We start from the raw sequence: 26856 nt of genomic DNA, 5'->3' as shown, positions 1-26856 counted from the left end.
TGTTTTAAGAAGATATACCTTAATAATTCTGGTGACCCTTTGACTTCACGTCTTCTTTTTCTCTGACTGCAATGCCTTGTGGTAGTAGAGAGATTACAAAAGAGTTGATGCAGGTTGCTTTCACCCTCAGCTTGTCAAAAATGATCCAATACTCACATTTTTTTTAAGAAAGTGTCTATAAAAAATAAAGACATCCTCATCAATTTAGTGTGAATTAGCAAATGTTGGCATTTTATCACACTGACAAGATGATGAATATGGTGAACACCTGTGATTACCTGCTAACCATCAATATCTTGGCATTGTTATTATTGCATCAGTGCATGTTTGAACACTAATGTTAGCATTTAGCAACTCGTAGCACTGCTGCGCCTTACCGAGCTGCTAGCATGGCTGGAGACTTGTTAAAATTCAGTCTCTTCATTCACTGAAACGCACTCATTTAATCGTTGGATTTCTCACACCATTAATAGATAAGTCCTAGTTTGGATAACGGGCAGCTAATATGTCGCACATTTAGATTTAGTTTCAAATAATCTGCAAAATATATTCATGGTGATCAGTGAAAATTCTGTGTCCTAATGAATTACGGCGTCTGACAGAGAATTTACGATACGTTGTGATTATGATCTTTTGCATTGCACTCTTCTCCAAAGGTCACAATGTTTCCATCTACAGATACCAAATCGAAAGTAGAAATGCAATATTTGCGAGACGCTCAGCTAGTGACCTGCCTGACGTGAGCTCAGGAGATATGACGGTCAGGAGAGATAAGCACATCAGCACGTACACATGGGACGCTCACACAAACACCAGGAAATTGCCAGGTTGCCATCGCTTTTTCCTGATAGTAGATCTGCGCTGATGAACGGAGCCATTAATCCTTAACTGCTGTGTCTTAGTTAACACACCTTCACACACACACAACAAACTCACTCCTAATTAAAGCACAAAATAATTATAGCTGCATTGACACGCTGAGGGTCTTAAATGTATTTTTATTTGATTAATATGAATGTATCGAGTGGCATTCTGTATATTTTATTTTTTGTATATCTTTGATACTTGACTCATCATCTTTTCTGTGCCTTGGCATAGAACATATCCTGTTCATATCCTATCCCTTTTTTCATTCTAACATTATCTAGGTCACTGTTTATCTTGACAGAAGTATCTTGGATATCTTTATGATTTGTTATGATGTGTCTGTACTGTGGAGCAGCTGTTATTAATATGAGACTTTGACTTCGGGCTGTCCAGACCGCATTTTGTGACCTCATTTATTCTGATTTTCTTATTTTCTTTATATTCCTTTTTTCCTTTCCGTCATATAGCTGAATATTTCCGACTGTGCACCCACAGTATTTTATATAGAGCCCAATATTTTTTTTCTCAAATCTAAAAAGTGAGGATGTCACTGAAGAGTTTTAGACATAGACTAATTGAGCTCAGCATTTCCCAAAGTGTTTTAATGGAGCACATTTGGACAATTTAGACAACAGTCATTCTAGTAGCAAACACCTGGAATTATAGCTCGGCGACATAAGAATCAAAATGCCTGGCTTTTCTTTCTGCAAGATGTCACTTACACGAGTTGGATTTAAGATTTTCCAACATTGGTTTTGGGTTTTCACATGCGCACATACATTGTTATCTATATCTGATTATGATTATACTCACATGGATCATATTTTTTGCAAGAATCAGAAATTGGATATCACCACCTCTTTTGATAATCTGCCTCCTTGAGAATTTAACTCGGTAAATAAGTAACCAGTAAAGTGTCTGCTGGAGTTGGGCCATGTCATGCACGTTCTCATTGCTCCAGTTTCACAAAACCAGGCAGCGACTGAATGACAGGTAAGCCATTACCGGGCATAAAAACTTCATAAATCATATTTAAATATTAGATCAAACTCTATGTGGTGTGTTGCGCTCTGATTATTTAAGAACATATGTTATCCCCACCTGTTTGTACATTAAGAGGCTGTAAGTGGAGGCGTCCTTCGTCTGATGCCTTTTGACTATTTTTTTTTCTGACAGCTGTTCAGTCTTTATTTCCAGTTTACTGCTTATCAAAGAATTCAAAGTGATTTTTTAGCATTGTTTAAATTGTTTGCTGGCTCTACAAGTTTGCAAAAAACGTTGGGTTTGCCAGTGTGGGTTGGGTTGATGGTGGCCAGTTGGCACATTTTTACTCTTCCAAGGAGGCGGAGCCTCGGCGGAGTTTTGTGACGATCAGCGTTGGCTTGTCTGTCTGTTTGTCTGTTAGCAATGTTACTCAAAAACAGACAAACTAAGGTCAGAAATGACTCAAGGACTAACTGATCAGATTTTGGCAGTGATGCGGCTTATAGTCTAGATTCACGGATTTGTTAAAGATTTCTGTATCACTGCGAGATAGCGGCACGGCATCACTGTAACTATGACTACAAGTGAACACCACGTCAGCTGCCTGCTGACGATCACATGATTGAGATCCTACCACAAAAAAAATCGACCGCTGGACTTATTGGGACTTACCTGTCGGAAAACTTGTAAGGAACAACTGATTAAATTGTGGGGGTGTTTCCGTGTCGCATCAATTTGTGCCGCCCCCAACATATTTAGGTCATGCTATTTGATATCTGTACACATGCATAACACACGCCTGTCCTCAATGCAAGGTCATTTTGTTTGTGGGTACATCTATATTAAATGGCCACGTTCTATGTTGCCGTGACTTCTGCCACAAATTTGTTCAGGATTTCAGCCGTCGGAAATGATACAATGACAGAGCAGCTTTGGCAGAGTACTACGCTCTCTGAGTGCTTTTCTTGTTGCATATTGGACAACTGTAGAACACAAGTTACCTGGTTACTCATATGTGGTTCTTACAAAGCTATGGGACCAAATAATGGTTGAGAAAAGGCAGTAACCAGCAAGTTATATGACAGAGAGTCAGGTTCCAGCAAAGAGCTCCTATAGTCTATCTGTAGCCTTAGATCAATAGCAGGTGTTTGGTACAATTTGAGCCATGATTTATTTCTTTACTTGTTTTACATTGCTGTCAGTGTAAGAGATGTATAAGGTGCGACCACTAAACTAAAACTACAACTTAAAGGAGCTCTGTCGCCAAGAAACAAGAAGTATCATGATATTTCGTGCACTGCAGAATCCCTGACTTCTCCAAAAATGTCTAGAATTGTTTAAAATACAAATTTCCCAGGATGTCAACTGATGTTTTCTAGTACCAGTTCTTTAAAGAGGAGTCCTGCCCCCCTAAAATGGTTCACATCATGTTCTCCAGCAGTATTGTTGTTGCCTGCATGGGTCAGTGTGTTCTGGTGCTGGGTGGACGGTCCTTCCTCTCTGTGTTACACAGCAGAAAGAACAGAGGAAAAACGTGCACACACATGTGAGTGTTCTGCAGAGGGAGGGCTCCGGGTCTGCATTGTTTTCAACAGATGGGAGTCACAGGGATGGGAAAGGGTGTGTGCGCCTGTGTGTGTGTTTGTGTGTATGTGTGTGTGTGTGTGTGTGTGTGTAGGGGGGCTGCTGGAGTGTGTTCTTCCTCTGTCCGTCAACAAGTGAACTCCCCCTTCATCTAGCAGGTTCTAGGACGTCAGCCAAGATGACAGAACACACCCCTCTGCTGTTTACACATTCACTCTCTCCTTTTCTCTCTGCTTATCTAATATCTCTAGCAATCTATCAGCTAATCTCTTTAGTACAGACCCTATTTTATCAGTTTCTGTCTATTTTCCACCTCTTTAACATCTCAGACAAACTTTCAGTGTCTTGAACTGCTCAGCCGTTTTTCAGTGCTGAATCATTTGTAACAGGCTGTACAGCTGTGATCCCTCTCTGCTGTTTACCCGTTGGTTCAAGGACGGCGACCTGACAGCGCTTAATCTTCTTAATTGTGTAAGAGTCTCACTGTACAGTCTCAGCTCTGTTTTACAAAAGAAAACAGAAATGGTCAAGGTTAAAGAGGTACTAAAACAAATCTTTTGAGTCATCTGATTAGCCTTGGAAATATGCCCACCCTCCTTTTTCTACCTTACAACCGTCCTCTCTCTCTCTCTCTCTCTCTCTCTCTCTCTCTCTCTCTTTCTCTCTCTCACACACACACACACACACACACACACACACACACACACACACACACACACACGCACACACACACACACACACACACCCCCTCCATCTCTATAGTCCCTCCTATTTTGAATAATGCTATATACAAATGTCTGAATGTTCTGAGTGAGAATGCAGTTCGTTCAGTGGCCACCAGTGGGTGCTGCAGTTGCACTTGGTGTATGTGTGACTTGAGTGGTCCTAAAAGGTAAAGATGTCAGTCTGTCACTGGTGCTGTGCTAAAAGATTGTTCACTTTGTCTGTGAATATGTGAACACCAAAAAACCTGATTTATAAAAATGACATCTCTGTCTGCTCTATACTATAAGAGGGGCAATAGCAATCAATCTGTTAACTTGATATACTGCCTTACTGCCTCTGTTGACTGTAGTCACATATAGGAGATACTTTGTTTATCAAAAATAAATAATGCATCATACACTGGTAGAGTAGAGTGTGCTGACAGGGAATTGGAAGATGGCTTTATACAAGAGCAGAACATACCGTGCGACACTATCACGGTTACATTTTCACTCGAGTACAACTAATCTCTGCTGGACAACACTTCAGTGTCATTCAGTGACATAGTGTTATGTTCTAAAATAACCTCAAAGGGTTAGACACTTCATTGTGTGTGAAGTTAGATGTGAACTACTGGAAGCAGTTACATTTGAATACATCTAAAGCTGATATAATCAATACTTTTATGTTAACAGTGAATCAAATCACTGTGCACTGTGAACGAAGCAGCTCAAAGAAACCAAAACCAAGCTTGGCTGCTACAGTGCACTGTCACAGCTCTTATCAGCAGGCGATTACCATTGACTAATAAAGATGGATGAACCCTACATGACATCATCCAAAGGTTTCCTGAATAGCGATGTGATGGCTCCAAAAATTAGCAAAGAATGGAGCATGAGTGGAGCTGAAGCAGGCCATGCAAACAGCTACAGATCACTGACTGTCGTGTGATTGCACCCACCTCACACCTATAGCAGCCACACACTTAATGATGCCTAAAGGTACGTGTCCACAGGATCCGTTTTTGTCTCATGTAAACATGGCGCATCTGAAAATTGGCTGCTTGGTGGGCGAGTGGCTAGGTGGTCACGTGACCGCTTGAGCTTCAGTCCAGTAGAAACGTCAGACCAACGTGGCGGCTAGGTTGCAAACTTTCTCTTTTATTACGAAAACAGATCAGCAAAAAGTATTTCTGAAAGCATTTGAGACGAGAAATAACCAGTGCAGTTGCTGAATCTGTCCTCATTTTAGTTCAAAGGCTAGGTTGGATGTTTGACAAAAGTTTTGCGACGCGTCGGACCTCTGTTCGCCGCACCAAATTTGTACAAAGTTGAAGTCGAGTCTGCTTTATGCAAATGAGCTGCGGACTTCTCCGGAGAGACGCACCGGATCGCAACTCAAAGCGCACTGCAATGGACCCAGCATGCAACGTGGTATGCTTCACATAGACAATGAATGGGATGCGTGAAATTGACGGATCCTGTGGACCTTAACTATCAGCCTTAACACAATATAAATTGGTGAGTTACATAGAAATTCACCTCTTGTGAAGTTTTTAAAAATGGGGAAGCTAGCTATAAAGACCAAAACCGTTTCTATAAACATTTTTATTTCTGCTGCAAACTTGGGCATTTTACCATTGAGGGCCTGATGAGTGACTCACTTTTTATTTCAGACTCAAGTTGCCAATTAAGGAACTGCAGTTTTTGGCACTTCTGCAGTGGTTCAGTGGTTGCTGATTGATGATTACAGCAGAATAATTCTTCTCACTTCTCAGCATCAAATGGTCAAATTTAGTGACTATCTGCTGAACATAGTGGATCACATAACAGCTCCAGAAATTTTTTTGAGGAGTTAGTTGAGATTAAAACAGAGCTTAAAGGACCACATAAGTCTGCTAAATATGTAAGCATGAATTTGCTCGCAAATTTGCCATAACAAGCCAAGATTACAAATCCACACATCTTGGAGCGTGTTTCCACTACCTCTACAGTGGTCAGAAGTCAGGTGAATAATCAAAAGGTAAAAAATAGCAAATTTGAGAATACCAGGTCCATATTTGTAAGATATCTGCTGGACAGGTGGCCATGATGAGAGGATTAATTTAACTGATGACTAAACCCCGCTGTCTCTGAATTCATTGCTGTCATGAATGCCTTATTTGCACAGTTTATTGATACTAATCTAAAATCACGCAAAGCCATTTTTTTGCTGATGTTATGGGTGATAATAAAGTAACTTTGTGATGCTCCTGAACAAAGAGATCAGTGTTGCAGTAAGTGGTAGGTGAAGTGATGTGCTGACATAATTAGTCAATAGCATTTAAAAGTAGCATTTTGGGTGAAGACATGCATCAGTAAGAGCTCTAAAAATATAACTTTCACTATCTGGTTACACGTGAAAAAAATTGTCAGTTGAAGTTAAAAAGAAAGAAAAATACACAAATATCTTTGTGTGTGCGTGTGCATGTGTGTGTAGGGTTTGTGTGTGTGTTTGTGTGTGTTGGTTGGAGAGGGATTAGGTTCAAATGTTTTCTCTATAACATTGTCTCCTTTGGCGAATGTGTCTGTGTAGGGGTGGGCCTGCAGGAAATACCGGGGGATTAATCCTCTGTGCCACTGGGTGAGTATGTTTGTATGTTTCTGTGTGTGGGTGGGTTTGTGTATTGACACAGTGTGTGAGAAAGATGTGAATATGTCTGTGAGAGGGTGGGGAAGACATAGGTGGTTATTGGTGGATGTTTGTGTATATGTACGTGGTGAATTTGATAGTTTAAATCAAGTGTGTTTATGTTTCCAGGAAGCAGTGGGCCTGGATTTTGACAGAATTTTTTTAGTGTGTGTGTGTTGGAAAATGATGGGTCCATGAGTGTTTACAGTTGCATGTGGCCCACAAATGAGTATATAGGAGTATGGAGGTTTTAAGTGTGTGTGTTGTGTGTGTTGTGTGAGAGAGAGAAAACTACAGAAAGGGATAAAGTCATGTATGGCGCTAACATGGCCATTGATGAGCAGTGAAAAAACTTAATGAAGCAGCTGCTCTTTGTCTTTTTAGCAAAATGTGTACATGGAAGGCTATTCATAAAAAAGAAAAATTTACATGAACACTTTTTTGGAATCTGGTCTTGTGAGATGAGATGAGTCAGAACAGGGTGATAAAACAATACCAGTATGCAGTGATGATGGACTCTTCAGCAACAGCAATACAAAAATTGCTCAACATAATGTTGTTCAATATAATGTTAGTGTTAGTAAGTGTTTTCCTTAAAGTGTACAAGGTCTTATTTTAAGATTATTGGCGCTGATCAGTAATTTGAAGTCACTCCAATGACACAATAGAACATCTTTATGAATTGCGCATCAAACGTTAAGATTAGATGTCAACAAACTCAACTTTATGCAAATTTAAAAATTGCACTCTGTGCAAATACGTAAATATAAATAGGTGTCTTTAGTTGACGTCTCAAGTGATTGAGTATTGCATTTTCCAGTGTCAGGAGAAATGCCAGTGGGCATTCATCTCAAGGGTGAATACAGGCGGAGACAGAGTTTATGAAATATTAAAATGGGCTCAGTACAGAAATACACAGGGAGGGTGTGCAACCGAGGGAGGGAGGGAGGGAGGGGGGAGGTGAAGTGCCATGGATGCTGAGGGGGATGAACGGGGAGGGGGTGGGATCAAGGAATGAATGAAATTAAAAGTGGTGAGACTTAGAGGGCTGAGGAGGGAGGGAGACACGGGATGAGAGAGAGAGGAGGGGCAAAAGAGATGGATAATAAGTGGACCACCCCCTCCCCCTTTGCTCCCGTGGAGAGGTAGGGGCAGCCTAACCCCCCCACCGCCGCCCTCCCCCATTTAAAAAAAAAAAACAAAAAAAAAAAACCTTTGTGAAACTTTCCCCAGCAGAGGAAAGAGAGGCAGAGTGAGCGCAGAGGAGAGGCAGTCAGGATCCAATTTAGAGGAGAGACGGACGAGGAACAAGCAAGCCAGACGTTGAGGAACAGGGAGAAAGCAGAAGCCTGAGGTGACAGAGAGGGTTTATGTGCAGATAGCCATGGCTCTGCAGTGTTGGGCAACTCTTCTCCTGGCTGGATTAGATTTGAAGAAGCCCACTGGTCTGTAGCAGCAGCAGCAGCAGCAGCAGCAGCAGCAGCAGCAGCAGCAGCAGCAGCATCACTCGTGTCCATCACCATGCCATCCGTCTCCCTCAGCCTGCCCACAGCTCTGGCTGGACCTGCACGCACCTGGGTCTGCTTGTCCTGCATGTTCTGGGTGAGACAACTTTTTTAGCCGGAGTTTAATATGCACAGACAGAAGTTTGTGCATAGCCTGACCATACAAATCTAATATCTTACAAACCCTGATTGCACACTATTAGTCCCAGGAGAATCATGACTATGTAAGTTAGTGTGTCGGGTGACACGGACAGATTCGGCTTGATGACGCAATAGGTAACAGATTTAGTTAGAGGAAGGCTGCTTTGCTTATTAAAGGGATGGTTCCTCATGTCATTTGGAAACGCTGATCAAGTGAAGCTGGTCAGAGAATCTGTTGGGTGGTCTGCTTGTCGGGGGTTGGGTGGAGGGTTGGGACCCCGGCTGTGGGGGGCCTTGGCACCGTGACACATTTGAATGAGGGCGATATCATGAGTGTGAATGGGAGGGTGAGTGAACATGAAACAAAACTGCGCGTTGTCTTCTCTCTGCAGAAACATGGTTTGCATTTTCTCTGCAGATCCATGTGCACACCACAAACTTATCTGCTCTGACACTGACTTGAATTAAATGTGTCTGCTGCTCTCTTCCCTTTAGTCTCTTTCTCACCCTTCTCCCACTCCCTCTGTGTCCTGCTCCCTTTCGCTCTAGGTGGTTGGGACACAGCTATTTTTGCTTTCTCTTGTATAATTCAATCTGCCGCGCATTCCCGCTCACAGTGAGGGGTTGTTTGTGCACTTGTGTGCCCTCTAAGCAGTGATGTGGTCAGTGAGGAGCTGTGTTTGTGTGTGCATGTCCCCGCGAAATGTGCTGTGACTATGGTTTGGACATTTGTCTTAAAACACTGTGAGTGCTTTTCCTAATTTGTGCTGATATGAAAGAACATTCCTGCCTCAAATATACAACATTGCATGCTGCTCTCCACTTTTTTCAGCTGAATAGAGGATGAAAGAGGAGAGCAGTTGAATAGACCATTGAGATCCATCCTTCCCCATTCTGCAGTGGTCCTTTGGGACATGACTGCACACCACTGGCAGAGCTGGAGTTCTTGGCGAAGAGACTGGATAATCTTACAGAGCTCTTCATCAGTTAATTACCATTCTTTCTTTTGAGGAGCGGGAGGCGAGGTGAAAGGGGGGTCGTAAAAGAATCCCAAAGCCCCCCAGCTAAGCTCTGGGTCACTGATTGACTGCGTCAGAGCACTGTATGACAAAGTGAGCTCACTTAAGGGGGCGGGGTTCAATCTGAGCCCCTGTGTTAATAGCAAATCTTTGTTTGGTGCTAAAACAGCTTTAATTTGGGCACACCTTAATCCAACATACTGGGTTTAGGATTAAGTTGGCTTTATCCTCCTTCTGCACTGCTGGTTTTCATATCGCTTCAGAAACACCATCATCCTGTGCCTTTCCAATATAAAGGCTTTGTACATACACTACAGTTCAAAGTGTGGGGTCACTTAGAAATGTCCTTATTTTTTTGAAAAAAAAAATATTTTTTTTTCAATGAAGATAACATTAAATTAATCAGAAATACAGTCTAGACATTGTTAATGTGGTAAATGACTATTCTAGCTGGAAACAGCTGATTTTTAATGGAATATCTACATAGGGATACAGAGGCCCATTTCCAGCAACCATCACTTCTGTGTTCTAATGCTACATTGTGTTAGCTAATCGTGTCCAAAGGCTAATTGATGATTAGAAAATCCTTGTGCAATTATGTTAACACATGAATAAAAGTGTGAGTTTTCATGGAAAATATGAAATTACCTAGGTACTTTTCATGGAAATGTCATGTCTGGGTGACCCCAAACTTTTGAACGGTAGTGTATGTAAAAGGGCGTCTGTGCCCAGTTATTGATGTAGCTTTCCAAAACGGATGGTAAGCTACATGAACATGAGAACTAGAACAGCATTTTAACTGTCTTTTTGTACTCTGTTTATTTGCCACTCAATCATGTGTTGCACTTTTCATGTATTCAGCCAGGGTAGTATGAATTAATATATCATACATGTGTGATAAAATTAGCATAGCATCTTCTCAGCTTTGAAGGCTAACCCTAACCCTTGCATTGCTAGCACGCTACAGCTGATGGATAACAAGTAGAGCACTGCCTATACTCTACCTTGCAGTCTAGAATTTTTATTCCTGGAGTGCAAATATGTAGACACCCGTGGACTACTGATAGTGAATATTTAACTCTCAGGACCGAACTGAGGAGATTCCATACAGAACCAGGTGGCATGAACCATACGGTACAGTCCATCCCTTAGGGATAAGACTAGTCTGACTGACTCTCATCACCTTCTGCTATCTGCATGTTGTTGTTGTCAAAATCCAACAACCTCTGAGCAGCAGTCTATACACTGGAAATGACAAATTGTGCCTAAGATTTGGACCATGCAATAAAACAGGCCCGCTTGGCTTGTAGATGAATTCGCCATTTTAATGCGGTGCTCACTTCCCTGAATACAAATGTTCCACCAACACAGCTGCTCCCTGGTACTATTTTGCCAGGGCATCATTGCTTCATCCTGGACTTTGCACACCCAGGATGATATGGATTCATTTAAAGAAGTACAAACAAGCCAGAACCACAATTAAGTTTAAAAACTGGCTAATGCTCTGAAGGTACTTCTTCTATCTGATGATATTTTGCTGGTCTGCATTGTGGACTTATTTTAGACATACTCTTTGGGCAGCTGGGAAAGTGAGTACAGCTGCAAAAGCTGTTATGAAAAGACCGGGCTATAGAGAGAGGGAGAATGAGCAAGTGAGAGTGAGTGAGTAAGTACAGATTCAGGAAACAGACCATCTTCATGGACTAGACAAGCCTGGCCTCAAATAGGGAGGGCTTCCTCTTGTCAGAGCAGGATGGTCCTGGATAAAGGGATATTTTTCCAGCATGGATGCAGAAAGAAAGTGGTTAGGGAAGTATCGGAAATGGCAGAAACAACTTGAAGGACAGAGGAAATGAAGAGAAGATGCTCTGGGGCAAAAAGAGAGGGCAAAGTAAGAACGGATGGTGCAGGAGGCCTTGAAAGTAGACCTTCAGAAGAGTGCTACCCGTCCACCAGACACTATGAATAATTGATGAATGCCAAAAAGGTTTTTAGGGATATTTTATCAGGTTTCTCTGAGAGGACCATAAAAACAATCAAACTACCTCTACCAGCCCACAGTTTAGAGGGCATTTAACGGTGATGCAAATCCTGTTAACATCCCAAACAGCAGGTTATTAGCATCCCCTCTTATTGTGGCTTTTCCACATAATAGATGTAATTGATGAGTACCAGGCCATTACAGAGGTGCTGGTAGCAGTGCTCAGGTGCCTCTGATCTAACAAGTTGGTGCTTAAGAATACACAGCCTCAGTTTGCTGCCTCACAGTAGTGTCAGTACAAATATTGACCCTTGGCCAAACCGTCAGTGTTGTCAGGGTTCAAAGAGCTCCTCGGAATGATCGATATCCATTAACGTACTTTCAGTCCATCTAGGTTCAGAGTTGGGTCTCAAAAGGATCGCTCTGGGAAATGGTGTCATCTGAGGAATGTTAGGTCAGTGATCTTCAGTTGTCCTCACTTGAAAAAAGACAAACCCTAAACCTGTTGCTGTTTCAACCTGGCTTGATCTGCCTCTGACAGCACTGTGCATGTCAAAGTAACAGGAGGTCTTAACTCAGATTATAAATGGCTTATTTCTACCTGCCATCTCCTTATTTTTGTCTCTATTCCATCACACTCCCCACACTTTCTCTCCCCCATCCCAGTTCCTGAGATTACCTCTGATTTGAGCAAAGCGTTCCACATGTTGGGCCCCTTTGAAATACGGCAACATTTCTGCAAGTGTAACATCTGGGTTTACATCGCCCCAGTGTTTTTCCACCTTAATGGATTTGCCATGCAGTTGCTTCCTGGGTTTGGTGCTCACTCAGTTGTTGCCATCCTGGGGTATTTTATAACAAGAGTTGCACTATTTTCATCTTTGTGTGGCTCTTTGCATGTGTTCTCTTTATGGTGACTTAGTTGAAAAATCTTGAACAACAAAAAGGGAAGTTTAACCCTTGCTCAGTTGATTTATGAGAGTTGTTGAGCTTTGTGTAATACCCCCACCCACCCCTTTCATTCCTGAAGAGACCCCCAGCTTTGTGCATGCTTCACTGGGCACATTGGCCTTAAACCTCCCATGATCTTCTAGTTTTCCCTGAAGGGAGTTTTGGAATTCAAAAATTTCTCTGAGTGTCAGTTTTCACAGTTGCGCTGCCTGATCCAGGGATATTGACTTGTAGACTACAGCAAAGTCAGTTTATCCACATTTTTTATTGGCGATATAAGTTTCACTTAACTCCTACTTTAGCTCAGGTAAAATAAATGAAATGGTATATAGTGGATTCATGGTATGCACTGATGTTGCTTAAAAATGTAGCCAATGGTCAAATAAAATGTATGGTTTGCATGGGTTTTTTCCCCAGATAACTGCTGCAGTTTCTTTGTATCCTCTTATTATATTATCAGACATCATACCTTTATATCTTATTAGTGAATTATGCATTACGCATTAATGAATGCATCTGAAGGGATTCACTCTGCTTGACCTTGCAGAAAATGTAGTACTTGTCCTCAGGTTGGGCCCCGTGTCCCGTCCATCACACACTGTATGCCAGAGGTGGGCCACAACAATCCATCCATCAAGGTTCCTAATAGATCCTGATTTTTAATGCTGATAATTTTTAAAAATGTATTCTTATGAAACTTCTGTTTAGTCTTAGAACTTTTTTTCACAACTACCCACCCTAACATTTGCCAGCAAATGCTTTTTTTTTTTTTTATTAAATGAATTTGGTGATCCCAACATTTTCTCTGAGGCTATGCTAAGGTCAACATAACTTTTGACTGAATGAACTGGAGCCTTTGACTAGTTTTATGTATTTTATCTTCTGTTTATGTAACTTGTTGAAGTGGACTTAGTTTTTTTACTTGAAACATAATGTAAATTCAGAATTTTACTCTAAACTGAACATGCCTGTTAAAAAAAAAAAAAAAAACTTGCTCAGCTACATGTTCTATACTTTTGGTCAGCCTCTCTGGGTTCACTGCTGTGCTTAAATTTGTTCTTGATGGACTGCCAAATGAACAAAGACAGGGCAATAAATTAATACGGGGGACCTTACTCAAGGAAATGCCTTAGACTCTTGAGGACAAGGAGGGTCAAAGGTTAACATTTGAGAAGAGGGACAACGGTAGGGACGGGCTGCAGACTTGGCTCTGGAGTTGGAGGAGGTGTTTGAACCTGGTAACAATTAGGACTGGGCAAAAAGCGAACAGGAAGCTTGTTGTGGGGCCTGAGCCCCCTCAGCACTGGGGCTGCAACACTGCAAAACTGTTCCCGCCAATTGTATTATGCTGTCCAAAATGATGTCAATGATACAGCAATAGAAATGTAGCTTTAATCATAAATTCTGGCAGAAACATGAAGTCATTTATTGCCACCATTGTACTGTTGATCAGCTGATGATCACCTTCCCTTGGTATTCCTGGACCTGTATTCCTATAACTGAGAGGTTTATTTTAACTAGTCCTTACCCTGTTATTTAAAAATACACTGTACTTATTTAAGCCACTGCTACAGCCAGCTGTTTGCTGCTGATTGCTAATTGCTGTTAAATTTATTGGATATTCTCAGTAATCTATGAATTACAGTGTTGTCAACTTGTATTCACACTGTAGTCTGTGTCAACAGCGGTTAGACCACATTTGGAAAGATGTCATTTTTGGCATGTTTTGAAAATTGGTCCATTACTTGCTGATAGAGAGCTTAGTAAAAAGTAGTAAGAAGCTGATTGTGAGAAGTCCTAAGAGCCTTTAAAGGTGCGTCTTGTTTATCAACCCCACATTTAGTACTGAAAGCCACCTTATATGGATGTGCTTCACATCTAAAGTGTGCAGCAGAGCCTTTACAAGTCAAAGCAGTCCTTACATGTACATGTAGACTCACATTTTTGAGCATCTTCACTGCCAGAGCAAAACTTTGCAGCCAAGTTAAACTTCTGTAAAATATATTTTTACAAGACACGTTTTCACGCAGCAACAAAGCACAAACACTGATTACAGCCAGGAAACATGTCGCTTTATTAAATATGATGCCAGAACTTGAGAATGTAATGGATGTGTGTGAGAGAAAGTCAGAGTTCTGACATCATGCTGAAGCCCTCTGCACAGATTTAGGGTAAAAGCTCAGAGCTTTCTCCTTAACACTGCTCTTTATTTCTTCACTTTGCCTGCAGTACACTTTGAATGGTTTAAGGAGATTGAGATTTTTCTTGGCACGATTTGTCCAGTTCATCAGTCAAGAGCCCTCCACCGAAGAGAACCAGAGAACTTGTTAATGCCACGATAACCTCTAACTCTGGATGTGATCTGAGACCTCCCGTGGTTCCATATGCATTCAAGTGTGAGGCCAAACAACGCTCATTGGAAGTGGCGCTGACAGCATCCTGCTGTGCTGCCTGTGCATTTATCCAAAGGGGATTGTGATTTGCAGTTTTATTAATTTTCCTAATTTTTTCTCCATAAGTCAACTTAGTTTACAGTGTTGCCTGTGCCACAAGTTATTAGTTGCATTTATTTGAGTGTTCTTTATTTGACGTGTTTTAGGCAACATCCAGGACAGGTTTCTTCTTCGTTGGGAAGAACAGAAAAGGCACTCTTCAGGAAATTATAAGATCTAATCACAAGGACGAAATCCCCCCAAAACATGTCATCCCCATCCGTCCCGGATAACATTCAGGGGTTATGGTTTTAGTTTCATCTGTCTCGGCCAAGTATGTGTGCCGCTGCCAATCCAGAGCGAGACGTAGCACATGCAGTTTCCCTCTGCAGTTAGCTGTTCTGATGAATTTGGCTGTCTTTGATTAAACCCTGTTTTATCTTTCTGAACCACAACTTTGGGCAGGGGCTCTCATTTATATTCAGAGCCATCTATGTTCCACATGTATCATTTATTTTCATAGGCTGCTATATCACAATAGTGTGAGAGAAAGTTCAGAGCTTTGTTTTCTTTAAACTGCAAGCTTATCTCAGATGATTTTGAGATTTTATCTGAAAACAAATGAAACAGAAGTTTTATGAGTTGCTCAATATGGATTTATTGGAAGATTTAAAAACACATACTTGAATGCAGGCCAGGAAATGATAGTGTACTTGTGTTACAGCAGTAATGAAGAATTTATTTTATGATGGCTGTGCAATTCAAAATACCATCGTGGAAACAAAAAGAGACAGTATACAACAGTGAAGAAGTAGGACACAATAAGAATACGCTAAGCTGGATCAACAGAATAAAATTAAATGTGTTTCTGGCTGTACATGTTTAAGGATGTTATTTCCTACATTTTCTGTTCCATAAATCCAATTCTTTGTCTTTATCATTCAGGAATTTGGCAACACAAGACTTTTGTGTCATAGTTTTCCAGAGAAGAGGAGATGTAGCGGCCAAGTATTCCTGGATACATTGTTGTAGAAAACAAATCACAAAATCACTGCGGAATTTTTACAAGTAAAATGTAGTTTGTTTTGGCGCTACATTTGTTTAATTTACTTTACACTCTTGCCTGTGGGTGCTTCAACTAATATAGTCAACTTGTGAACCCACATGGACAATCTTTGTTGTTTTGTGGGGTTAGTCCAACTATTTCAAGAGTTACAGCTCCTTTGTACATTCTAAAGTTAAATGCATTCATTTTATTGTGTACACATGGTTCAATCTTTGTAAACTGGAACATATTACATAATTTTGTAATTTCATATTTTCGTTTAAGACTGTCGGGCCATTGTGTTTGTGTGTGCTGGCATTCTGGGACGGACTTGAGAAGTTAGTGGTGGAGAATTAGCCTGGAAAACATAAGTGGGGTTAGCTAAGCTAGCAGCAACTCTACATTCAACTAATCTACTCCCAGAGAAAATGTGGCAAATTAGGCTACACCAATATAACAAAAATAATGTATTATATCAGAAACTATTTAATAAAACGATTCATTGTTCAATGTGATTCATTTGCTGCCTACGCACATTAATAAACATGTCGCTACTAGCTACCTTCCATGGCCTTCAGAAATAGTCAGCAAACATGCTACAACTCATGAACTTGGGGTTTTCAGAACATTTTTAATTCATGGTTTTGCCACTTAAAAATGCCAGCATGACAAAAATATGTTCACTGAAATTAGAATTTTTTCAAAAAAACATACGCGTCTGAGAATGCACCAATGCAATCACCAATTGGTGCCAAGCAATGCCAGTAGTTTCAGGATTATATTTTACCACTGCTTTGGTTTGATCTGCATTAAGTTTTTAGGAACATGTTTTTCACAGATTGCGCTTGTCTTGTGTGCTGGCGGGAGAGTTGACATCTCCATTGCCCCCAGTAAGAAGAAAATCCTCCTCCGTCTCTCCCTGTACTACTCAGAAAGTTGAATGAGTACCAATTCGTGACAACTTGGACGTGATGACCAGTGTGTGTTACTCTAATGCCGATGGTCTGCGAAAAAGAGGGGATTTTTTCCTCTTCACTTCTGGATGACTGAGTAATTTCCTCCCTGGGATCCACCTCACTGAGATGAAATGCATGTAGAAAGTGGAGTCAGAGGGAGTTGGGGGGGAGACTGGAATGCCTGGGGTGCATTTTTCCCCCAAATGAAAAGCAGGTGACTGTTCATTGTAAGACCATTTGGTTAGTGGGAACCGGAGGGCGGAAGAAAAGGGAGGAAGGAAAGGTTGAAGAAAAAAGCTCTCTTCTTTCTGGTATTTAACTGTGAATTGTTGCTCGCTGCACTTGTTCTGTAGTAGGCTCCTCACAATTAGGGGTTTCACCGACACTTCGTTCTCCTGGTGAATGTAGGCCTATTCTAACATGCCATTCAGAATAAGTTGGTTAATTAGAGCCAGGCTCATTCTTGGTTGAGTCACTTTTATTTGTTCTCTGTTTCTCTTTAAGAGTTGATCAAAACGGCACCTCAAAACTGAATGGATTGGCTGTCTGGAAATATTTTACTCCAATAAGTATCCAAGACATTAATACACCAGAACGCTAGAAGTAGCTTACTGAACATTATAGAAAATCTAAAAGTATGTATTGCCAGTCCATGAAAATATGAACTAAATTGTTTGGTGTAATAGAAAGTGAAACCTCTGGGATGCTAGCAGCTAAGGTTTGTAAGTATTTTTCTGTCTTACTGAAGCTGAATGAGAATCATAACAATCATTTGTTGGGGTTGAACAAAAGACAAACAGTGATTAGACTTCTGCACATCATTGCTAATTGATATCTGATGTGAAGGAAGTCAAGGGCTTGACAGAAATATGAAGATCGAGTGAAAATAGCTGTGTATGTGTTTATGTTTGTCTAAAGAAGAAAAGCCTCTGAGTCCTGTCTTTGTTGTGGAAGCTTGTTTCTCACGCTCATGACTTTTTATTCTTTACAAACTGTCTTTAAGTTATTGCATGGCCAATGATGCAGACAGATGTCCTGTTTTTATTTGAATATATTATGGCTGTAACCGATGATTTTGTTATCAGTTATGAAAACAGGCCATTATAACATCCCAAAACCGTGCTCAGCTCAGAAAGACAGAAACCAACGATAAGAAGGATATTTTTACTTTTGAGAGACTGGAACCAGTAAATAGTCAGATTTGCTGGTTCCAGTCAAATTAGATAATGATGAGAACAGCAAACTCATGATCAAAATAGACATTTTTGGTTGACTGACTGACTTGCATGTTGCTCACTGATGGTAGTGTCTGACGTTCATTGTCAGATTTCATACCTGTGGAGTGTTGGTGCTTTCTTCAGTTGTACAGTGTGTAACAGTGGTGCAGCCAGCCAATCGATATGGGGGTGAGTTTTCCTCTAGTGTTCCCATGTATGCTTTGTTTTACAAGCCTAGGGATAATAGGAAAATTACCTGACAGTACAATCACTGATTGAAAGCTTAAACAATAGGAAAATCACAGGTGGAATTAATAACCTAATGATGGTTCAGTTCCTTTGTGTCTCAGTAATGCATGAGGGTTAAAGAGCATTCACAGTTGCAGGATATTTTCTAATTGGAATACATGTTACCATGACATGTCAAAATGTCTGCTGTGAAAAAGGTCTGTTTGCTATGTTCATCAGTCCTTTTTTTTGTAGCAAAAACCTGTCTCGGATTTCATCATCCCAATGTGAGGCTTGGGACTGGCACTGAAAAAACAAAGCCTTTAAAGACTTGACTTTGAACTGTGGAAAATAATTTTTCACTACTTTCTGTCAGGGGATATTAGACTATTTATAGGGAACCTATGTGATTATGATACAATGACAGTAAGCATTAGCTGGACACACAGAACGATAATATGAACCTGCATACCTCACAAGTCTGTTCTCTGCATTTCTTTCATCCTGAAACTATGTCAGACCTCCTTGCCTTCTGCTACCAATTATTCCGTTTTTTTTCTCCATTCTTTTGCATGTGCAAAAATTTTGTGTACTTAAAAGCTCAGTTTCCCAGACATTGATTAAGCCGAGTCCTAATTTGAAAACTTTTCTCCATAGAGATCGTCATTGAATTTTTCTTAAGTCTAGGACTAGGCTTAATCCATGTCTGGGAAACTAATATGTTGGGATTAATCAACTCGGTAGGCCTTCATGGATTCATTCAGGCTTGTAAGACAGGTTAAGAATTGTCATTAGCAATTATCAGCTTAATATAGGGCTGCAACTTGCAATTTCCACGGTCTGAAATGGTATTGACAAATGGTATTTAGAAGCATTAGCATAATTTCACTTCTGTTTATAAGCAGTACTAGCATCCAATAGTATCAGTTTACCTACTCTACAGTTCAAAGTTTGGGTGTCACCCAAACAATGTTGTCCATGACAACTCACACTTTTATTCATGTGCTAACATAACTGCACAAGGGTTTGTTTTCTAATCATCAATTACCCTTTCAACACCATTAGCTAACACAATGTAGCATTAGAACACAGGAGTGATGGTTGCTGGAAATGTTCCTCTGTACCTCTATGGAGATATTCCATGAAAAATCAGCCATTTCCAGCTAGAATAGTCAGTTATCACATTAACAATGTCTAGATTGTATTTCTGATTAATTTAATGTTTTCATAGAAAAAAATGCTTTTCTTTCAAAAATAAGGACTTTTCTAAGTGACCCTAAACTTGCATCCTGTAGCATTAACTCACAGGCAGCAATAGCATGCTATAGCATCATTTTGCAGGTAGCATTGTCATCGTTCAGCATCACTTTGCACATAACAGTAGCATTCATTATGGGTAGCTTACAGGCACCATTAGAGAATCAGTTTACAGATAGCATTAGTATCTAGTAGCGACCCTAGTTACTTATCAGTCACAGTACCTGTTGCTCTGACTTCGCACCTGAAATTTCAGTGCTAGCTACATTATCTTTCTGTTTTTCTGTTTTCTGGATCTACTCATATTTAATCCTGATATCGGCAAGTTGAACAAGCTTGAATGAATCCTCCACTGACCTTATTTAACCCCTACTGTTACATTAACACCTCATTCTGATTGACTGACATACATTTTAAGTGCCACTCGCACTGCAGTCAGAAGGATTTATTGGACTGACATTTTACATACGCCGTGAAACTGTCAGTGACATTCTGAGTCAAACTGAACAGGAATATAAAGCCTCCGGGAGAACAATATTTTTCTGATTGTATACAACGCTTCAGCTTTATGAGTAAACACTGCAGAAGTCAATAAAGCACTGATACCTCAGTGAGTTTGGCCATATTTAATTTTGAATTTGACTTTCTCCCATCTCTGCTGCCTATCCGTTATATAATAAAGCAGAGATATTTTGACAAAGCTGCTTCTCTAACCGGATTATGCATCATCAAGTGAACCACATCGATCACAACAGGGATTTTACCGATTTGCTTTTACCTCAAAGTGACAGCATCTCTGCTTCTTTCCCACCAAGCACAAGGGCAAAAGTGCTTGAATTCTTTATAGTCACATGATGACACGGGGGGAGATGGAGCGAAGATTGAGGTGGAGAAGGAGAGTGGAGGGTTTGGGAGGTGGATTCATAGGAGAAGAAGATGAGGTTGAGGCTTGGAACTGGTGCTGGACAGGGTGTGGAGGAATAACGAGGCAGGGTGCAGAGGAAAGAGGTCAGACAGCGGGGAGCAGGAGGCGGGTTAAAGGTCAGCTATCGTTTGCTAGCTCCTGTGAAGCTGAGTAGGATGAAGAATGACTGCTTTGTTGAAAGAGAACATGCTCTGTGGGAAGATGGTTGGAACAAACGGGAAGAAGGTCTTGAAGTGAAGTTTTTAACAAACACTGTTCGAAGTTCAGACTTTACTTTTGCTTGCGCACTCGTTGAGTCAGTGAATGTCACACACACATACAAACAGATGGAGACATGCAGTGATCACCCCAGTGCGTCTTGTTAAAATGTCCATCCATGCATATGGTGTCCCATACGAGAGATGGAGGCCCACTAACTGGCTGATTAACCCAGATGACTGGAGAGGTCCCATTTAGTCTTCTGGCTCCAGCAGGAAGAACAATAGCATCTGATTGGTGGGGGGAGGTGATGATAAGGCACCGTCCTGTGTATATGTGTGTATATTCTGCTCATTAACTTCACCCAGACTGTCAGAAAGTACTGTGACGCAGGAGTGGGAGGACTGGCTGCTTGTGCTTGTCTGTCTCATATATTAGTAGTTGCTTGCTGTCAGAGATTGTCTCTCTGTCTCACACTGTAGCTCAAATTGTCCCAGTTTTCACCTTCCTCTTCCATTTATTACTTGTGAGAGAGCTCTGCTTAGTTTTAGTTAAAATAAAGGCAATTTCATTCATTCATTCATTCATTCATTCATTCATTCATTCATTCATTAATCAATCAGTGTTGAGTCATGCCAGTGGTGTGCTTATCACTTTCTGGGACTAATTAAAGGGTGAAAAGTGTAAAGTACCATAGCCTTTGATGAAAATTCCCAGGCTTTTCTTGTATATTTGCTACCACCATGAGGTTAAATCCTCAGGTTGACCTGGAACGTTGTTGGCCCCTTCACTTTTTCTTGTCCATGACTTAAAATTTGCTGCTGTTGTAAGTCTAGTTTTTCACCTTGTTATCATGTCCATGTGATGTTTTTTTTTTTATGTACTGGAAGAGACATCATGAGTGAAATGAGCAGTCAACACCATGGATGAGCATTTTGACCCTTGAAACTCCACTATGCTGATGACAGTCTCAAAAACACAGATTCAGACTTCATTTGTAACAAACTAAGTAATCAATCCTTTCAGCTTACAGGGTAAAAATATATAATAAAGATATATATAATAAATATTTGTATTAGGTAGAGCCACCATTTTCCCCAGTAGTGATAACACCACTTGGACAAATGTTATAATATCTTGTGATATCATTATTCATTTGCAAAACAGACAATCAATGAAATTCTACTTTATTCAACTGTATTTTCTTTGTCAGGATTTATGACATTGTAATGGCATCATATTGCACAGAACATATTTTTGATTCCTCTTTTTAAGGACTTACAAGACGGAGATTTCCAAAAATTTCAGATTTTCAGTCAGATTTTTTTGTGTGAAGTAAACACATTTAAATCAGATATGCCACAAACTGCCACTACTTCTCTACCTGTTTTCTAATAATCACATAGACCTCTCACTTTGCTTTCTATTGCATCTGTGATAGTCTCACATTTAATGACTTCTGTTGCTCACTTGCTTAACTGTGCATTCTACTGCTTTTTGAAACACTTGTAAGACATCAAAGATCTGACTGAACAGTTAGAGCTGCACGTCATTGACAAAATGGGCTTCGCGATACTCAGTTTTTTGTGACATATATTGCAAAAAGACTGTATAACTTATCAACTACAAATTGCAGTCTGTGGTCAAAGCAACAGAGCCTTCTGTTGTTATTCAGACTTAACGTCTCTCATTGAGGCTCAAAGCAGCACATGCTTCTCTCATCCCAGCTGTGATGTTCTCATTTGTATGATCATGGAGGAAAAATGTGGTTTATAAACAGCATCGTTTCAGTTGTTAGTCCTCATTAATATTCCACAGCTCTGTTGTTACTTGTAATGTACATTTTGCATACAGCTCTGGAATTTCAGAATAGATACATGATGGTACCATTTCTAAAGTAACTGAATCATGTTTTTTAAAACCTTTTTTGGTAACTGTGTTAATTGGTATCATGCGTGAGTTTTCTCTGGGTTCTCCGGCTGCCTCCCACAGTCCAAAAACATGCTGAGGGTAACTGAAAACTCCAAACTATAAATGTGAATGGGATTGTTTGTCTGTATATGTAGCCCTGTGATAGACTGGCGACCTGTCCAGGGTGTCACACTGTATCAGCTGGGATAGACTCCCCGCGACCCTAATGAGGATTAAGTGGTGTATAGATAATGGATGGATGGATGTCTTTTAATAGGTAGAAATGGTCACAACAGTGATGTCTCTCTGCCATTTGGAATCTTAGTATAACAATGGCAAAGGAATCTGAAATACTTCTTCTGTTTTGGTTGGTTTTCAGATCTGACTTGGCACTTGTCATATAGAGCTCTGTGGTGCTGATTAAAGAAACCTGACAAATTAGTCATGTTGCCTCAAAAATAGGTACACTGCCAACAGTGTCACGGTATTTGATCAATATTATCATTCCTGTAGCTGAAGTGTTTTCAAACAACCTATGTTGCATTTCATTTTACATTTAATGTCTCTTTTCATTGTATCTCTCTTGTTAATTTTTCATTTTGCTGTGCACATGGAGAGCCTCCATGTCAATGAACTATGTGGTTTGTAAATAAAAGTTAAAAAAAACAAACAAACAAACAAAAAAAAACTCAGTGTGTGCCAGAATCCTAAAATCAGAATATATGACAAACAGACAAGCTTTTCTTGTAGATTAGTCATGGAAATTGAGATCCATGCAAGTTTTTTTCAGTGTCCAAACAAACAAAACAAAACAATGACAGCTTGACGTGTTTGAGTTAATTTGTCTTAATTCTCATGGCACTTCCTGCCATGTGACTATTGCAAATGCAAACATCCCACTGTCGATAGTGAAACGATATATTATGCAGTCCTACCAATAATTCAGTAAAAGACAGCTTAATCCCTAATATTGTTTGGAGAAGTTTGAATAAAGAATATTAAAACATTCTAAAACAGTTGCTGTTTATATGCGAGAATATGACAATTTGTAATATATTTTGTCATTGTTTCTGTGTCTGTGTTGTTTCGTCATTGCTCCATAATTGAACTGAACATGGAGGTCAAGTGTCAGAGGTGTGCATAAACAGACAAACACGGTTCCTTGTGTATATGAGGTAATGTATAAGCGTTGAAAGTGAATGCTGGCGTAATCAGAGGTGAAATCAGTGTGTAAATACGTAGGTCTCTGCATGAGTCACACGTTCGAAGCGGTCGAGGGAATAGTGTCGAGTTCTAAACTTAAGGAGAAAAACAGCCTCTTGGTTACCTTATTCAGCTGGAATGTCTGTCGCCATGCAAGAGTCTGGAAGGGTTTATCTCCATACTATAACATTACCTAACACATGCTGAAGCTGCTCAGTGTAAACAATCTGATTCTGAAACACTATATCCAGTACAAGATAAACTCTGCTGTCTGAAATTTGAAGCTTTGTATTTGAGAAATCATTCATAAACCCCTTTAAAAAGGTTTCCTTGGACAATGGTGATGATACCAGAATGATTTATTTCTTGAAGTTTCATGTTTATATAATATTCTAGAAGAAGGTGCTGTTATCCCAACCATGGCGGTTTCTGATTTTTTGTTGGTGGGATCCTGTGATAGTCTTACATTAGCTCTTTTTCCTGTATGCTTGTCAGGTTGTTTTCCTGCCTATCACTGCTTTGGCAGATTAAACTGATACCCAGCTCCAGTGTTCCTGTAAACCTCAAAAAAAAATTCATTTATGTTATTGTTGTGGCTCTGTTTAGCATTTTGAACAGTTTGACAGCCATTTCACCTCCAGTTACCTTCCAGGTTTACTTAAAAATTGAGTGATGGGTAATCGGTGTTGTTCAAAAACATAGAGATTTAAGCGTGTAGACAGATACACATCAAGTTTTCCACTCCATGCTACTGGGACAGGTTAAGCATTAAAGCTGCACTAAGCACATTTTTCACGTAAACATTCTGTAATACCTTTTAGCTTCACTTAGTTAACTGTTTTGATTTTCTAGTTTGCTCTCATGAGTCTTATTTCTCCAGCAAGGAACACGGTGGAGTTATGTGACGATCGGTGCACATTTGTCCGTCTGTCTGTCTGTTTGTTCGCAACATTACTCACAAATGGACAAACTAAAGTCAAAAATGGACCACAAGGACCAAGTGATTAGATTTTGGCAGTGATGCGACTTACCGTCTGGATCCCTGGATTTGTTAAAGATTTCTGCATCATTGCGAGATAGCGGCACTGTAACTATGACAACAAGTGAACGCTACGTCAGCTGCCTGCTGACGATCACAGGATGGCGATTCTGCTACAAATCGACCGTTGCGGACTTATCACAACTTATCCGTCAGAAATCATACAATGACTGAGCAGCCTTGGTTGAGTACTGCGCTCTGTGTGCTTTTCTTGTTTCTATTTGTTACAGTGGCTGTTTTCATCAAAACCAAGCTCCTTTGCAAAGTCCCTCTATGTTACCTGCTCAGCACAAAATGGCAAAACATAGTGTTGCATTTTGCATCAAAGCAGACAGGTATTTCTCTCAGCTCACAAATCGGGGCTAAAAGAAGACAGAAATTGGACCTTTCAAATGTTGCTCTGTTGTATTTTTTTTCCATCATGTTCCATGTTTAATATTTAAAATGTGACTTATCAGTGCTGTGTTTTTACTTTGTTCTGCAGCTCACTAAGTTCTCAAAAAAATCAGTTACTGCAGCTTTGAATTGTGAACGAGCCTCACTGAGGATACCTTGATGCTACAAACATAACATAGGGTCTATAGATGGCGTAGTACAAGCAGCACATTTAGCAGAAAAGCAGCGAATGCTCCCCCTTGGTGTGTATACAGTAAGTGTGGAGCCACAGGGTTGAGTTTAGGTCATCCACATAAATATGCTTTGGATCACAGTTAAGTGCATATAGTATGAGCTGTTCTCCTGACAGCATAGACGGACAACTCAAAAACATGTCTGAAATCCTTTCCTTTTAGACAAGGTTTGAGTGTAAATTTTGCGTTAGTGTTGCAGACCGGGTCTAAAGCTTAGGCAGGCTAATTAACCACCTGCTCCGAAGGTTCTTAGAATTTTTGTGAATTAGGAATTTGGCCAAAATGCCCAGGATAATTAGGAGAAACCCTGTAACCAGCAACAGAAGGAGCCAAGCCAAACACACTGATCCAATGTTTCCATCAGTGTTACAAATACAGATGAAGACTTATTGGGTGCATGTATCAGTACTAGAGGGGAAGAAGATGCTAGTCGGAGAGCTTTCTCTTCTCCTAGGCCTTAAAGCTGTGGGGAAAAAAAGAGCCTAAAAGTAGTGTGGGATTTGTGACTGATTGTTGGACATGTGTATTAATGTGTGTGTGTGTGTGTGTGCACCCTGATGTTGGAGTGTGCTCATCTGTGTGTGTACGTTTTGGACATTTTTATGCACCAGAGTGCCTGTTTGGCCCATGTGTGCTAATGAGTACTAGGCAGCAGATTATGCGTGCGTCTCTAAGGGAACGGCAGTCTGTTCCCAGGAGCTGCAGGGCCTGAGCAGAGGGGGGTATGTGTACACCCTGACCCCAGCTTTCGGGGGTCTCGGTTGCCTGTCTGAAACCATTTCCTTCCTTTGTGGCCCATTTGAGAGCCCGAAGTGTGATGCGAATGTGAAGGGCATGGGCCATTTGCATGGTGCAACATGCTGAAATAGAAAATAATCAGTGTGGGCTACATATTCTGTGAACATACTTGCAGGGCTGCCTTTAATTCTTCAGTTGTGCGCTCCCCACCCCCATAGCCCTCCTCATCACCCCTGTCTCCCCAATCGACTCCCCATATACTCCAGCCAAACAATAAACAAACTCTGAAAGCGCCGGGTGCATTGCTAATGATCGGAAACAATTAAGGGCTCACAAAAGGGAGCGTCCTGCTATATTGCTTTGCTCCGTATTTACACAGTGTTTCGAGGTTAAATGACTAGGAGCACAGATTTCTGCTGAGGGCAAGAGGACTAAAATAGATGGGCATGCTGAGGAGATCTTTCTTTTGTTTGGCTTTGTGAAGAAGGACATGTTGGACTACTAGCCACTCTAGTGATACTGGGAATTAAACCCTTAGAGAAAAAAGAATTTCAACTTGAGTATCCCAATGCACATCATACCCCTCGAACCTCATTTCACCCAGTGTAGAAGTAAAAGAATGAAAAAATGAGTAAACAACACAAGTGGCATACCAGTGAATGACTGAACCA

At 40.6% G+C, this 26856-nt stretch overlaps 1 protein-coding gene across 16 annotated transcripts in view; it reads left to right on the top strand.

Annotated features, from left to right (window-relative positions):
* The window catches only part of tns1b (tensin 1b), a 200269-nt gene that overhangs the window by 27625 nt on the left and 145788 nt on the right, over positions 1 to 26856 (top strand). Inside the window, exon 1 of one of the 16 annotated variants that reach the window (XM_055015162.1) lies at positions 8064 to 8412. The exons of the other annotated variants lie outside the window; for them this stretch is intronic. Coding sequence (XP_054871137.1) covers positions 8332 to 8412 — 81 coding nt within the window. The 5' untranslated portion in view covers positions 8064 to 8331. Of the gene's footprint in view, positions 1 to 8063; positions 8413 to 26856 lie in introns of those variants that run through there. 16 annotated transcript variants of the gene reach the window in all.

This window comes from Amphiprion ocellaris, chromosome 11 (genome assembly GCF_022539595.1).
Source record: "Amphiprion ocellaris isolate individual 3 ecotype Okinawa chromosome 11, ASM2253959v1, whole genome shotgun sequence".
Lineage (NCBI taxonomy): Eukaryota > Metazoa > Chordata > Actinopteri > Pomacentridae > Amphiprion > Amphiprion ocellaris.
The sequence above is the reverse complement of the archived record's forward strand: the minus strand, read 5'-3'. Positions and strand labels throughout refer to the sequence as shown.